The sequence below is a fragment of the Tursiops truncatus genome, chromosome 6 (genome assembly GCF_011762595.2).
Source record: "Tursiops truncatus isolate mTurTru1 chromosome 6, mTurTru1.mat.Y, whole genome shotgun sequence".
Classification (NCBI taxonomy): domain Eukaryota; kingdom Metazoa; phylum Chordata; class Mammalia; order Artiodactyla; family Delphinidae; genus Tursiops; species Tursiops truncatus.
In genome coordinates, this window is record NC_047039.1 from 105,194,030 (window position 1) to 105,206,765 (window position 12,736).

At 49.5% G+C, this 12,736-nt stretch overlaps 1 protein-coding gene across 4 annotated transcripts in view; it reads right to left on the bottom strand.

The window, feature by feature from the left end:
• Positions 1-219: 219 nt before the first annotated feature.
• GOLGA1 (golgin A1) overlaps positions 220-12,736 on the bottom strand; it is a 52,216-nt gene continuing 39,699 nt past the window's right edge. For all 4 annotated transcript variants that reach the window (XM_033858584.2, XM_033858585.2, XM_073806592.1 and 1 more), the window contains 8 exons: positions 9,126-9,215; positions 8,213-8,315; positions 7,950-8,110; positions 7,467-7,613; positions 4,436-4,495; positions 3,710-3,880; positions 3,097-3,183; positions 220-2,511 (listed from right to left, as the gene is read on the bottom strand). In XM_033858584.2, the coding sequence (XP_033714475.1) occupies positions 2,431-2,511; positions 3,097-3,183; positions 3,710-3,880; positions 4,436-4,495; positions 7,467-7,613; positions 7,950-8,110; positions 8,213-8,315; positions 9,126-9,215 (900 nt within the window). In that variant the 3' untranslated portion in view covers positions 220-2,430. The remainder of the gene's footprint in view (positions 2,512-3,096; positions 3,184-3,709; positions 3,881-4,435; positions 4,496-7,466; positions 7,614-7,949; positions 8,111-8,212; positions 8,316-9,125; positions 9,216-12,736) is intronic.

Genomic DNA, 12,736 nt, shown 5'->3' on the forward strand with positions numbered 1-12,736 from the left:
CCAACTCCTCTGCAGAACCCCACCCTTCCTGGGAGGTAGGACTGGGCTGCTGGCTTCATTAAATTACATGTAATGTTTACTCACCCAAACCTAATCTGGGGAGGTGCTTCCTGGAAGACTAGTGTTCTACAGGCCTTGAACTTGGCCTTGGAGTTTTAAATGTGAGACACAATGTACTAAATTTAACAAGTTAAAGAAATACTGACACACCAAACTATATCAAGTAAATCCACTGCCTCTGGATTGAAGAGCTTTAATCAAAAAGTGTATTGCACCACAAGTGAATTTTCTACAGCAGTTTTAGATAATACAATCTCCCTGTGTACAACATGGAGGGTGAGATCAAGATCCAATGCTCATATAAAGGACTATATATACTGTCTCTATCACAGAACTTTTTATACAAGTAAAAGTGCATCAAATCACTTAGAACATTTACTCCGCTCTTCTTAAAGCTGAAGGAAATTCAACATGCAGGAGGAAAGCCTGATCAGAGTGAATCCTCCCTGTGCAAGTACAGACTTAGTGAGGGGCCCCACAACCAACGATGCCTAAAATGGCCGGCGAACGTGGGTGGTGGGTGAGACCAGCTCGAGGGCTGGAGAAGCCACTGGGGAGTCGGGCGGGGCTCCCACGGCTGTGTGGTAGTCGCCTCTAGCAAGCCCTGAACTACCCAATCTTAGGGATTCTTTCCTGGAAGAGCTGGAAGAGCTACCTCCTATTCATCAAAATTATGGAACAGAAGGGACTCCTGTTTTGTGTCCCCACCAGATAAATGGAAAACAGCATTCTAAACACAGGTGAGACATCTGCAGGGGGAGCCATAGGAGGAGGTAGGTAACCGGAGAATGGGTCACTTGGATGGCAGAGAGCCCAAGTGGGGACGAGGGTGATGCTGCCCTTGCTTGGTACTTCTAGGTCCACGGAACTGTCTTATGTTAATTGCAAATCCTTGTTTCCCTGTGAGATATACTTTATTTTAACCCTAAACATAGTTGAGAAACATAACTTTACATCATTGGATAACTGATGATAAATTTAGGAGCTCCAGTTATTCAGTTTTTTATTTAACCAATAAAACTTTCATCAAACTATAACTCAATATATGGTTTCCCTTTAGATTTGATAGTGTGCCTTATCCAGGGCAAGCACATTCCCTTTTCTTTACAATGATAACTAATACAAGTTTTTATCAGTCAGTTCCAGAGCCATTTGCATGCTATCAAGTACTGCAGCCAGCTAGGGGCTGCCTGGTTGCCATACATGAATGTAGTGTCATCTTAAATATTTGGGGGTAGGGTGACAGACAGGGAGAGACGGTGGCTCCACTTACAAGGCAGTCCACCCTCCAACGTTTTGGTCAAGACTGGGGAGAGGGACAGCTGCTGCTTCCTTTGAATACAGCAGACTGTCCTTAGCAGTAGAAAATGTGATTAGCATTTGCTCAGTGTTACAACACAGAATTAAGAGCTAAACAAATGAAACACCACCACTGCTTCAGAGGGAAGCAGATGCCAAAGAATGCTAGTGACATTACAAAGGGACAGGGCTCCCAATCTTAGAAATAATTTCCTCTTGATGCTCTGATTTTCCTTTAAGAACACCAGTTAAATGGATTTTATAATACAGAAGACATGTTTATAATAGCAAGGAACTTTAGCTATAAAAAATAGTTTAAAATGGTTTACCAGCAACCTACCCAAGACAAGTACATTCATTAAAAAGGCAATTGAGTGTATTTGGTACTAAGGATCTTGTTATACATTTGCTAGTTTTCTTCAGTAAAATGAGATACTGTCAGAAAGGTGCATATTCATTAATCCACACTGGCCCCAGAGTACCTTAAAGACGGACACAACTAAAGTTCTCGGTGGTCTGAGAAACAACGTGAAATAATGTTTCCTTGGGAGGAAGGGTTAAAAAGCTGCTTCTAACTCATCTGAACCCAAACATACTGAAAGGGAAAGGGAGTTTTTAAAGGCCAGCCTCACTGAGTTGGCTCTTCGTGGCAGAACTAGGTGGGTCTGGGCTGCTGGGCACCATTTTGAAGGGCTGTCTATGTCCAGTGTCATCACCACACGATAGATCAGCCGCCTCCTCTCTGACACATGCTGAGGGCTTCAGCTTTAAGTGCTCACCTTGAAAGAGGATTCAGGGGCAGATGGGTGCTGGCCAGAGCTGGGATTTTAGCAGCACTGTGGAAATGTGGGTAGTGCCAGGACCCTCTGGTGACCAGAACAACAGGATCAGCTACCTCCTGAGGTTCTTAGCAGTCTGCAGGAGTGGGCCTTAAGTCTTGTAAACAATGTTCAGATGCTTGTACAAAATACTGCAGTTACAGTGATTAAAAACCCACCCAGACTGGTGTGTCAGTGTTCTTTTCACAGAAAAAGTGTCAGCCCTTGGAGGTTCATCCTTGGGTGGTGCCGCCTAGGACCATGGTATCCGAGGGTTGGAGATGGATGGCCGGATGCTGCCCTTGGGAGCTGGCTTGGACCCAAACCACGACATCTGGGTTTGAAACAGAAAAGGCTCCTGAGATGAGAATCAGGACTAGGTACGAAGCAGCTGAAAGAGCCCCTCTCCAGCCATGGGCCGCCACCCCCGCCCTCCACACACCCGAACTCTGGCTGTGAGCAGAGCAGTGAAGACGATGGTTCTGGTAACCAGTGTGCGGGGCTGCAAGGCCCATTCTAAAGATGGGAGGGAGACAGGAGAAAAACCTGAGGTGACAGGAACAAGGGAGTGGAATTTAGGTAACGTTTCCTTAAAATGTTTTCTATTACAGCATTTACGCAGGTACTTTTTGAATATTTTTCATTTTTTAAAAAAGTCTGGGTGCTGGCCAGACCTGGGGCTGTTGATGAGGTGATACCAATGAACGTGCTCTGGAGAAGAACACAAGGCCCTGTTAGTCAAGTACAGCAGAGACCTGTGGGCACAAAGCATGTCCTCGGTAAATACTACCCGAGTCCAGTTCATCAACCAAAAGCACCTTCCAAGCTAATGATGCAGCTGTGGGATGGTCTCACCCGCCAGGGCTGGGATGACTGACTACATTTTTTGGGAGGCGGACAGCAGACCAGGAAACCCTACCTTATACTCCAGGGTTTCTCTGAGCATGTTCTCCTCCTCTTGTGAAAAGTTCAGCAACACTGACACAGCTTTTATAAGATGAAAAGCCTGAAACAAAGCAAATCTTGCTGCCATGGGCCTCGGTCAGTTATCAGGCGGTCAGGGGGCTACATGGCAGCATCTCCTGGTCCTGCTCCTCCCGTGCGCTCCAGGCTTGGTCAGCAAGGACCACGCAGAGGCTGGAGATGGGCGTTCTGAGGTCTGCTGGTTCTTTTCCTCCCCCACCTTTTACTTCGGGGACTGACGAGACCACCAGGACGACCACCACAGCCACCTGCTCTTCGGCAGGAGGCAGGACTGCTGGGCGGATTCAGTTCCCTGGACTCTGGCCTCAGCATCTGACCCACATCTCCTCCCAGGAGCCAGTTCCCTACTCGGCGCCCCCTGCTTGCTCCTCAACCAGCAGGTCAGTGCCCGCTGGAGAAATGACTGAGTGCTCACGTTGGTGGTCAAAGCGGAATGGGGGACAGGAAGAAAGAAATGGATTTGGTGGGAAGCCAGGCAGGGCGCGGACAAATGAACCAGGCCCTGGGGTGGAACTCAGTACCCAAAGGGCAACTCAAAAGCCCTTTACCTCAGATTCGCGACAGGACATGAATTTTAAAACCACATGTTTGAGGTACTCGAAGTTGATCTCGCGGGCGTCAGTCAGGTCAGCGTTATTCGTGACAGAAGGGACCATGTTTGTCATTTCAGGCCCAGGCTTCTCCCGGACTTCAAAAAGCTCGTTATCGGGTCTGATTTTCTGAAAAACCAATGGAAAGATGCTACATTGAACCCTTCAAGACAGGTTCGAAAATCACAGGGGAGATTCACTTGGCCCTGGCTGTGATCACCTGCAGTTCTCTGCCACACCCTGCACAGAGTAGGGCGAAAAGGGCCCCACCTGCGAAGGAAGCACCAGCACCTGAAGAAGGCAGGGTGCTGGCTGAGGAGGGAGAGAGGTATGTGGGGAAGTTCAGCCACTTCCTTTACCCGCATCAGGACTCGTCTCCTGGGGCAGTGAGCACCCAGCCAGGGCAGAGGCGCCGCTCTCCCACGTCTGGGCCTGGCCTCTGCCATTCACACACGGCCATACGTCACCTCACTGACCTCTCAAACACACAGGCTCAGAGAAAGAGGGTTCGTGCCGGGGGTCACAGAGCCACTTTCCAGGAGCACGTTCAAGGTGGCAGGGCCACTGTCCCACCAGCCTGACTTCCCAGAGACCTCTTGCAGTCCCCTGGGGGGGGAGTGTCATCAGGCAGGAGGAGCACAGAGGCAGGAGGGCATGGGCAGCGGGGAGAAGGGGGACACTCACCAGCTCCTTCTGCAGAGTCTTCTTGAGTTCCAGCATCCTCTGCTGCATCTGCTTTATGGTCTGAGGCAAAGCCCCACCCCCACAAAAGGCCATTCATTAAATGCACGTTTCACCATCTTTAAAGTGCAAAGGACCACAGAGCAGACAGACAACCCCTTGGGTCCCCATACACCTGTTAGAAGCCCCTGCTTCATCTCCTGAGGAGCTTGCGCTGCCACACCTGCTGCCTCGGCCTCCTTCCCCCACGTGCTGAGGCTGTGCACAGCCCTGCTCTCCTGGCCCCGCCACTGCCGCAGTGCCGTCCCACCCCTCCCGGCCTGGGGCCTTAGGACTGCTTCTGGCGCTCGCCTCCACAGGCAGTGTAGCTAGAAATGCCTCTGCACAGTATATTCTGCCCTTCAGAATGATATTTATGTGCTATCATCCCCAAGTAGGATACTTGGGCCAAAATTTATGATTCTCATCATCACCATTGATCTCCTGAAATACCATAATAATTTTTAACACTTATTTTGAACAGTATTAAAGATCGTGGTTTTTCGGCACAACCCAACAACAATGGGTTTTATGTCTTTATTTTCCTTATTTATTTTTAGTGAGCTTATTAGTATTATGGGCCTTAAATATAATTTATTACACATTCCATTAACCACCCGAAAGGCTGAACTCTGTTTTCCCAATGAAAAAGTTTAATGTGTAGTCGACATTACAGGGAAAAAATTTTAAATAAAAATTTCTCCAAAATCTCACAACTATATCAAAATGAGTTTTTCCTGTGGACTTCTAGTCCACGTCACCATTCTTGCACTGAGTAGCTAGAATTTTGAATAGTAGTTTTCATTTATCAGAGTTTCCACAGCTTTATAGTTTTGCTAATTATAACTTTTAATGTGACAGTAACTCTAGGGGATGCCCCATGTCTTCTTGTGTAGCTGAGTTACCTTTTTTTTGGCCACATTGCATGGCTTGTGGGATCTGAGTTCCCCGACCGGGGACTGAACCCGGGGCCATGTCAGAGCAAGCGCCAAGTCCTAACCACTGGACCGCCAGGGAACTCCCTGAGCTTCCATTTTCAAACAAAGCTGTAATAAGCTTCGTCGTCTCAAGAGCAGTATGGCCACGGCCCCCTGGGGATGAGACGGCTGGGAAAGCGCCTCCAGCTCCCCCGTCACACTGCCTGCAACACCCCACTGACAAAACGGTAATGTTTCGTTCCAATCTGTATTCTCTGCTTGACTGTGAAGCCGGGCATTCCCCCAAAAGTACATTTGCTAGTTTATGTTACTTGATTTTCTAGGTTTTGACTCATTCATTAACTTATCCAATGAATACCGAGTCTCTACACCGGCCTAGAGGCTGCGGAAACAGCAGGAAAAAAAAAAAAAGAAAAAATGTCTGCCCTCAAGAGAGAACAGTGTCAATAAGCAAATATACAGTGTATCAGAAGGTATTAAGAGGCCTGGAGAAAAAAAAGCAAGGTGAGGGGACCGGGAGTTCTGTTGGTGAGGGCTGGCAGGGTAGCAGGATGGCCTCACTGACAAAATGACACCATAAAGGAAGTGAGGGTAATTGGGGAAAGGATCTTCCAGACAGAAGGCTCAGCAAGTGCAAAGGCCCTGAGGCGGGAGGGTGCTTGATATTCACAGAAAGGCAAGGCCACTGTGGCTGAGAGGGAATGCTGGGGGAGAGCAGAGGGTAGGGGAAGGGGGCAGTAAGGAGCCAGACCACAAAGGGTTTGTGGGCCACTGCAAGGACTTTGGCTTTTATAGGGACAGAGAGTCATCAGAGGGCCGGAACAGACAAGTGACAGGGAAACCAATTAGAAGCCCAACACCATCCTCTAGGGAAGATAGGATGGTCACCTGGTCTCGGGTGGTAGCAGTGGCAGGGATGAGAAGCAGCTCATTGCGCGTACAGTTTGAAGGGAGAGCCAAATGGATTCCTTAATGATTTGGATGTTGCTTGTGAAAGAAACAAAGGGGACAAGGATGACTCCAAGGTTTTTGCCATTTACTGAGAAAGGAAAGATGGCAGTAGATGCTAGAGAGCGTGGTCAGTCTGAAGTCTGCTTCTGGATGTTTTCAATTTCAGGGGCCTTTCAGACACTGACACAGAGAAATAGGGTAGATACAGGGGTCTAGGGTTCACAGGAGCGTCTGGATGCAGGGTATGGCTGTAGTGCCAGCAGCACACAGGATGGGGGAGATCGCCAAGGATGTGAGTGCAATTTGGAGAAGCTGTCGGAGGGCTGGACCCAGGGACACACAGTGTGCACTCCTCTATATTTTATATTTCATGATAAGAAATGAAGAGCCTGTGTGTGTGTGTGTGTGTGTGTGTGTGTGAGTGAAAGGGGGAGATGGGTGGGGGTGGGGGGAGATAAAGAATGACCACCTTTCTCCTTTGTTAAAGAGTAATCGCACAATTTGGGGGCGGAATTTCAGGCCAGAGCACTGACTAGCCAGCACAGTTAACTTCACAGGACATTTTAAAAACGAGGCTCAAACGAGACCCTGCATTTACAGGTGCAGAGGCCAGGCAGGGTGGGTGGAATCATGACATTTATTAAGCCTCTATCAAATACCAGAAAATTTACAGGAAGCTAACAAACAGTTTCATTTCATCCTCCAACCTCCCCCTCACAAAACCACTGAAAGGCAGGTATCACCGCTCTCATTTCACAGCTGTAGAAAAAAGTGCAGAGGTAAGGTGACTGGTCATAGGACCTAGCTGGCGATGGCAGAGGGGGCTGGGGACACCGAGACCTGCCACTGTTCCAGCTCTAATACTCCAGATACCATCTCAGGTGGGGGGTCTGGGAGGAGACTGCACAGAGTGTGAAAGGAAGAGGGCCGTGCAGGAGGTAAGCAGCAGAGGAGAACCAGGAAGAAGCCCTTGTGATGGAAGAGGTAACACCTCCCCCAAGAGGGGCCCAGGGGCATCAGCACAACTCTTGAAGAACGGACTGGATGGTTTTAGGCACAAGGACAGGGAAAGGGACATAAATAGCTGAGGTAAAGAGCGTCCTCACCTTATTTTTCTCTAGAAGTTGCTGCTCCAAGTCCTGTTTTTCCTTCTGTAGCTGCCCTAGATCCATGGCAGTCCCCATCTCACCATTTGGTATCCCCTCTGCAGCCGGAAGCTGGTACGCGGGGTCCTGCCCGGCCCTCGAGGTCACCTACAGGGTGGTGGCAGCACAGGACATGGTCAAGCTAAGCCACAGATCCCTAGGGAAGGGGACCAGACTCATTCCAAAGGTGACGACTGATGTGCTCCACCAGGCAGCTAGCCAGGAACCAGACTTAAACTATGGCAACCCCGTCACAGAGCCTGCTGGGGGGACAATTAACTCTCCATGCAAGGAGCCTGCTGGGAAGGAAGGGCTTCAGCACCTGATCACTGACAGGTGTCGTCACATCGGATGGGCTCCTCAACACGCACAACCCCTCGCGGCGAGGCGCCCCCCGTTGGAGAGGAAGCTGAGGCACAGGGAGGCGGCTCAGGCGGGACTCACATGAGGCTCGCTGATCGAGAGCACCACGCCCTGCTCCTGGCTCCGCAGCCTCAGCAGGTCCTCCCGCTCGTCAGCCGCCTCCGACTGCTCGGCCCTCAGACTCCTCAGGGCCTCCAGCTCACTCTGCAGCTGGCGCATCTGCAGCAGGGCGGAGTCGTGACCTAGGCCAGGCAGAGGGGAGGTGAGCGCGGTGACTGGGCCACCTCCAGGCAGGGGTCCGGGCAAGAACAGGTGAAAAGGCCCAGCCTTGGCAGACTCCTCACCTTTCTTCAGCTGGAGAATCTCTTGCTCTTTCTGGAGAATCACTTCAGTTTTTTCCTGCAGACTCTGCTCCTTCTCACCTCCTATGGCGATCAGGTTAGCAGCCTCGGAGAGAAAAACCAACAAGAGAGAAGGTTGGTAGCAATAATCCCATCTTCCCTAAAGGAGTCTCCACTTTTCCACTACCAGGGTCCTCCATGAATCCCTCCCTGAAGGCCACAGCCTAGAACATTCCCCAAGCTAACCTCTGCTCCTATAAACATGCACAAATCAGTTCTCCTCGGCAGGGGCCCCGCACAGGGGCAATCACCCTCACTGCCCCTCTGGCCTGTAGTGGGCCTACCAGAGACATGGCCTTTCTGCCCAGCCTTCCGAAAGCTGTCAAAACCGTAACTTCCACGTCCTGAGGGCCTGTGACGTGCCCAGCATTTGATACAAATGACCTCATTATCATATTCTTGAAGGTATGATTATCATAGGGTCTTTTCAGAGGCAACTCAGATCTGTTAAGGACCGAACAAAGACCTAGAGCTAGTTACCTAGATCTGGGGCCTGACTCTTGAGTCTGTCCTCAAAGGAAGGCTTTTCCCACCCTTGCTGCTGAGAGCTCAACTGTATGTGGTCTCTGGGGCCTGCGGCCGGTGGTGGCCCACCTCACAGAATTAGAGCCCAGTAGTACCTGGTTCTGGACTTTTCCCCAGGTGATGTTTATCACATTAACTATCGAAATTTTAAAAGGCCATCCTATGGGGTGAGGGTTTCTTTCTAACATCTTTCTCCCATCTTCCTAGAGACATCAGGGGAATCAAGCAGCTGACGACACTCCTGAGACTGTGTCCACCCTCTGCCCTGGACAGACCAGGAGGTAGGTTGGTCCTGCCTGGGACTGAGGTGGAGGCATCACAGGGGGCCTACCTGTTGCTGGAACTCTTCCCTTTGCTTCCGCACCTCCTCCAGGGCTTGAGCCATTGCCACACTCACAATTTCTCTTTGGCTCCATTCTTCCTACAATCCGGAAAATGGGTACGAGATTGAGTCCAGAACCTCAGTTCACCTTTATTTAGCTGCACACTTCATGTGACGCCCACAGAGGGAGGGCCGTCTTGCAGGGCCAGACGAAAGTGTTTCCTGCTTCCCAAGGTTCCCAGGCTACTCTTTCGCTGCACTGCCTTCTGTTTGCCTCTGAGAACTGTTCCTGTGGACAACCCACCAACCTCTGGGAACAGGCACACCGTGGAAGGTCAGTCGTCCCATGAACACACCAGCTAGTACTCAGGCCAAAGGCTAGCGGACCTAGACTCAAAAGAGGTGGTCAAATGAAATCAACACAGAACAAGAAGACTCAGGCTGACGTGAATGGAGTAGCAGACTGGAGCAATCTGGTTACAGAAATGATAATAAGCAATTACTGAATTTTAATACAGGAAATGTCACAAATTCATCAAAATCATCCATATTACAGGAGACAAAACTGAGGCTCTGAGAGGTTAAATAATTGCCTGAGGTCCTAGAGCTAGTAAGTGGCATGGCCACGTTTTAAGCCAGAGTCTGAGCTGAGCCAAGCCTTTGGCTGCTACACTCTACCACCAGTCTTTTCTACCACAAGCAGGGCTGCCCCGCTGCGTCCCCCCGCCAGAGCACAGGGACTCCCTCCTGACAATCACATCAGTCCTCTTCCCTGAGGCTGACGCCGGGCTCGCTGATCAACCCCCAGATGAATAATATGACTTCTCAGGTGCCTGCACACTGGTCAGGGATGTCTGTTGTTTATGTCTACCCAGAATCACCCCTTTTGGTGGGGGGGTAAGAGCCTCATCACTGCTATTCCCCACTCCCACCGCAAAATTCTACATGGTTCTGGTAGGGTTACCAATAGTGATGTCCCCATTTTGTGGCTACAAGAATAAGCATGTGGGCTTCCTTGGTGGCGCAGTGGTTGAGAGTCCGCCTGCCGATGCAGGGGACACGGGTTCGTGCCCCGGTCCAGGAAGATCCCACATGCCGCGGAGCGGCTGGGCCCGTGAGCCATGGCCACTGAGCTTGTGCGTCCAGAGCCTGTGCTCCGCAACGGGAGAGGCCACAAAAGTGAGAGGCCCGCATACCGTACAAAAACAAAACAAACAAACAAAAAACCAAGAATAAGCATGTGATTCGGGCCTGGCCAATCACAGTAAATCATCCCCTTGGCCAACTTGATTTGTCCAAAGGATGGCTCTGTCACCCAAGATGAACCAATCAAATCCCTTTTTATATCAGAATCTTTTTTTATATGGTGAAGCTGAGAGGGAGATGCCCTCTTTTCCCTGGGGTTGCTAAGCTGGTATGATACCAGCTTGGAGCTGCTGAGGTGATGTCCTCCCAACCTCTAGGACACAGTCTACATCATCGAGAAAAGCAAGGATGAGTTGGGTGACTGACAGGGCAAGAGACAGCATGACGCAGGCAGAGAAGAGATCTGAGGCCCCAGGTTCCAGTTGGACAAGTCTTTCTGGTTCAGTGGACTATTCAACTCCTCCTACGATATCTCCTTTTCCACTTACACCAGTCCAGGTGGGTTAATGGATGGAGACGTCAGCCTCATGGCCAGTGCCATTCTGGTTCCTACTGGGGAGCTGTCAGAATTGACATTCCGTGAGTCCACCTCTAGTAGACAAGGAAAATTGGTGCAGGAACTCAAGAGGCTGACAGTGAGACCTCGAACTACCCCAGACAATCCCCTTCATCGGGAGAAGCTCTGTTAGTACAGGAGAAGGAGCAAGAGATCTCAGGCTGAGTGGAGCTATGAAACCCTGGCCCTGCAAGCCCAGGTGGGCCGGGTGACAGGAATGTCATGCCTCCACAGGAGCCTTTTCTGGGGAAGTTTAGAAGAGACGCTATGACTGCTGATGATGTCTTAAGAGGACAGCAGGCAGGCTGTGAGTGAGAAGGCAGGAAGCATGCCAGGAACTGTACTTGGTACTTTTCATCCATGGTCATGCTTGATCCCCAGGGTAAACCTCTTGAGGTCAAGGGTTATCATCTTCAGTTTGAAAAAAGGACACTGGATTCCCTCAAGCATCAGCTAGTGAGGGGCCAGGGTGACACCCAGAACTGAGTCTACGTGGCTGTGGAGTCTCAGCTACTGCCACAGAGCCACACACGATCCAGGATTTGAGACTGATCGGCATAGCTCAGGTTCACTGCAGAAGCCAGCAGGCTACCCATGAGCACAGCCCTCTGCACCTGGGAATGATTTCCCCAGAGGGCTGTTTTGAAAAACATGGATCCAAACAAACAAACAAACAAAAAGTGTGCATCTAAAAATAGTGCTTCAAAATACCAGAAGACTGACAGAACTAAAGAGAGACAGAGACAAATCCATTACAGCTGAAGATCTAGCACCCCGCTCAGTAAGCGATGGAATATGCCAAAAAAGAAAAAAAACAAAAAACAGAAGACCTACAGAAGATTTGAACAATACTATTAATGAACTTGACTAATTAGCATTTATAGAATGCTCTCCCTACTAGCAGAATATATATTCAAGTGCACTGAAATATTTACCAAGATACACTATAGGTTGGGTCATAAAACAAGTCTAAATAAATATCAAAGAACTGAAATCATTTAGAATATTATCTGACTATAATGGTATTAAACTAGAAATCCAAGATATCGAGAAAACTCGCTCAAATATTTGAAAATTAACCACACTTCTAAATAGCCTGTGTGTGCTGGTTTTTAAGTTATTGCCTCAGCCCACACCCACCCTTTCATATTCTGCTCTGTGATGCTGTGCCTGGGAATCTGCAAACCCTATTTCTCCAGGTCGGGCTCCATATTCATATACATACTCATCTCTGCCAGAAGGGGGAGCTCCAGGGAGACTGGAAGGAGGAGGAGGGAGAAAGACTTGCTCCTTTCCGTCAGCTTCCAGTTTCTGTGAGCAACGCTGCTTGGCCCTGGCAGCTGCAATTTCTTCCCAAAGCAGCAGCTGCATCCACTCTGCAGTCTTCCCGACACTTGCGGCTGAATTCTTTCGCTGCCCTATCCCCCAATAAACACACCAGCACCAACTGTACAGAGCCCCCTCCTCACAGGTCTGAGTTTCAAATCTGTGGGGCTCCTCTTCTTAATTCCTAAATAATTCCAACATCTTCACTTTGTTCCCTTAGTCCTAGGGTTGGAAGCTGTGTCCTGCAGTTGCTACTATCTTTTAACTGTTTCAGTGCTGGATTAAAAACTTTACATTAGAACACAAATTCTCAAATAACTGGGGTAGTTCCTCTCTCCTGACTGGACCGTGAATCACATGCTGTGGGGCAGATTTTCTGTTTCTTCTTGTGCACATACTTGCAACAATCACTGCCCTCCATTCTTCCCTCTACATCTTCCGTACTTCCATTTAGAATTTTCCTTCACCTGAAAGATGCTCTTTAGTACTTACTTTAGTGCAAGTCTGTCGGTGCCTAATTCTTTGCGTTTTCTTGGCTTTCTTTAGTGCTCCTACAGTGCTGTGGCTGCATTGTAAAATTTATCCTGTTTGG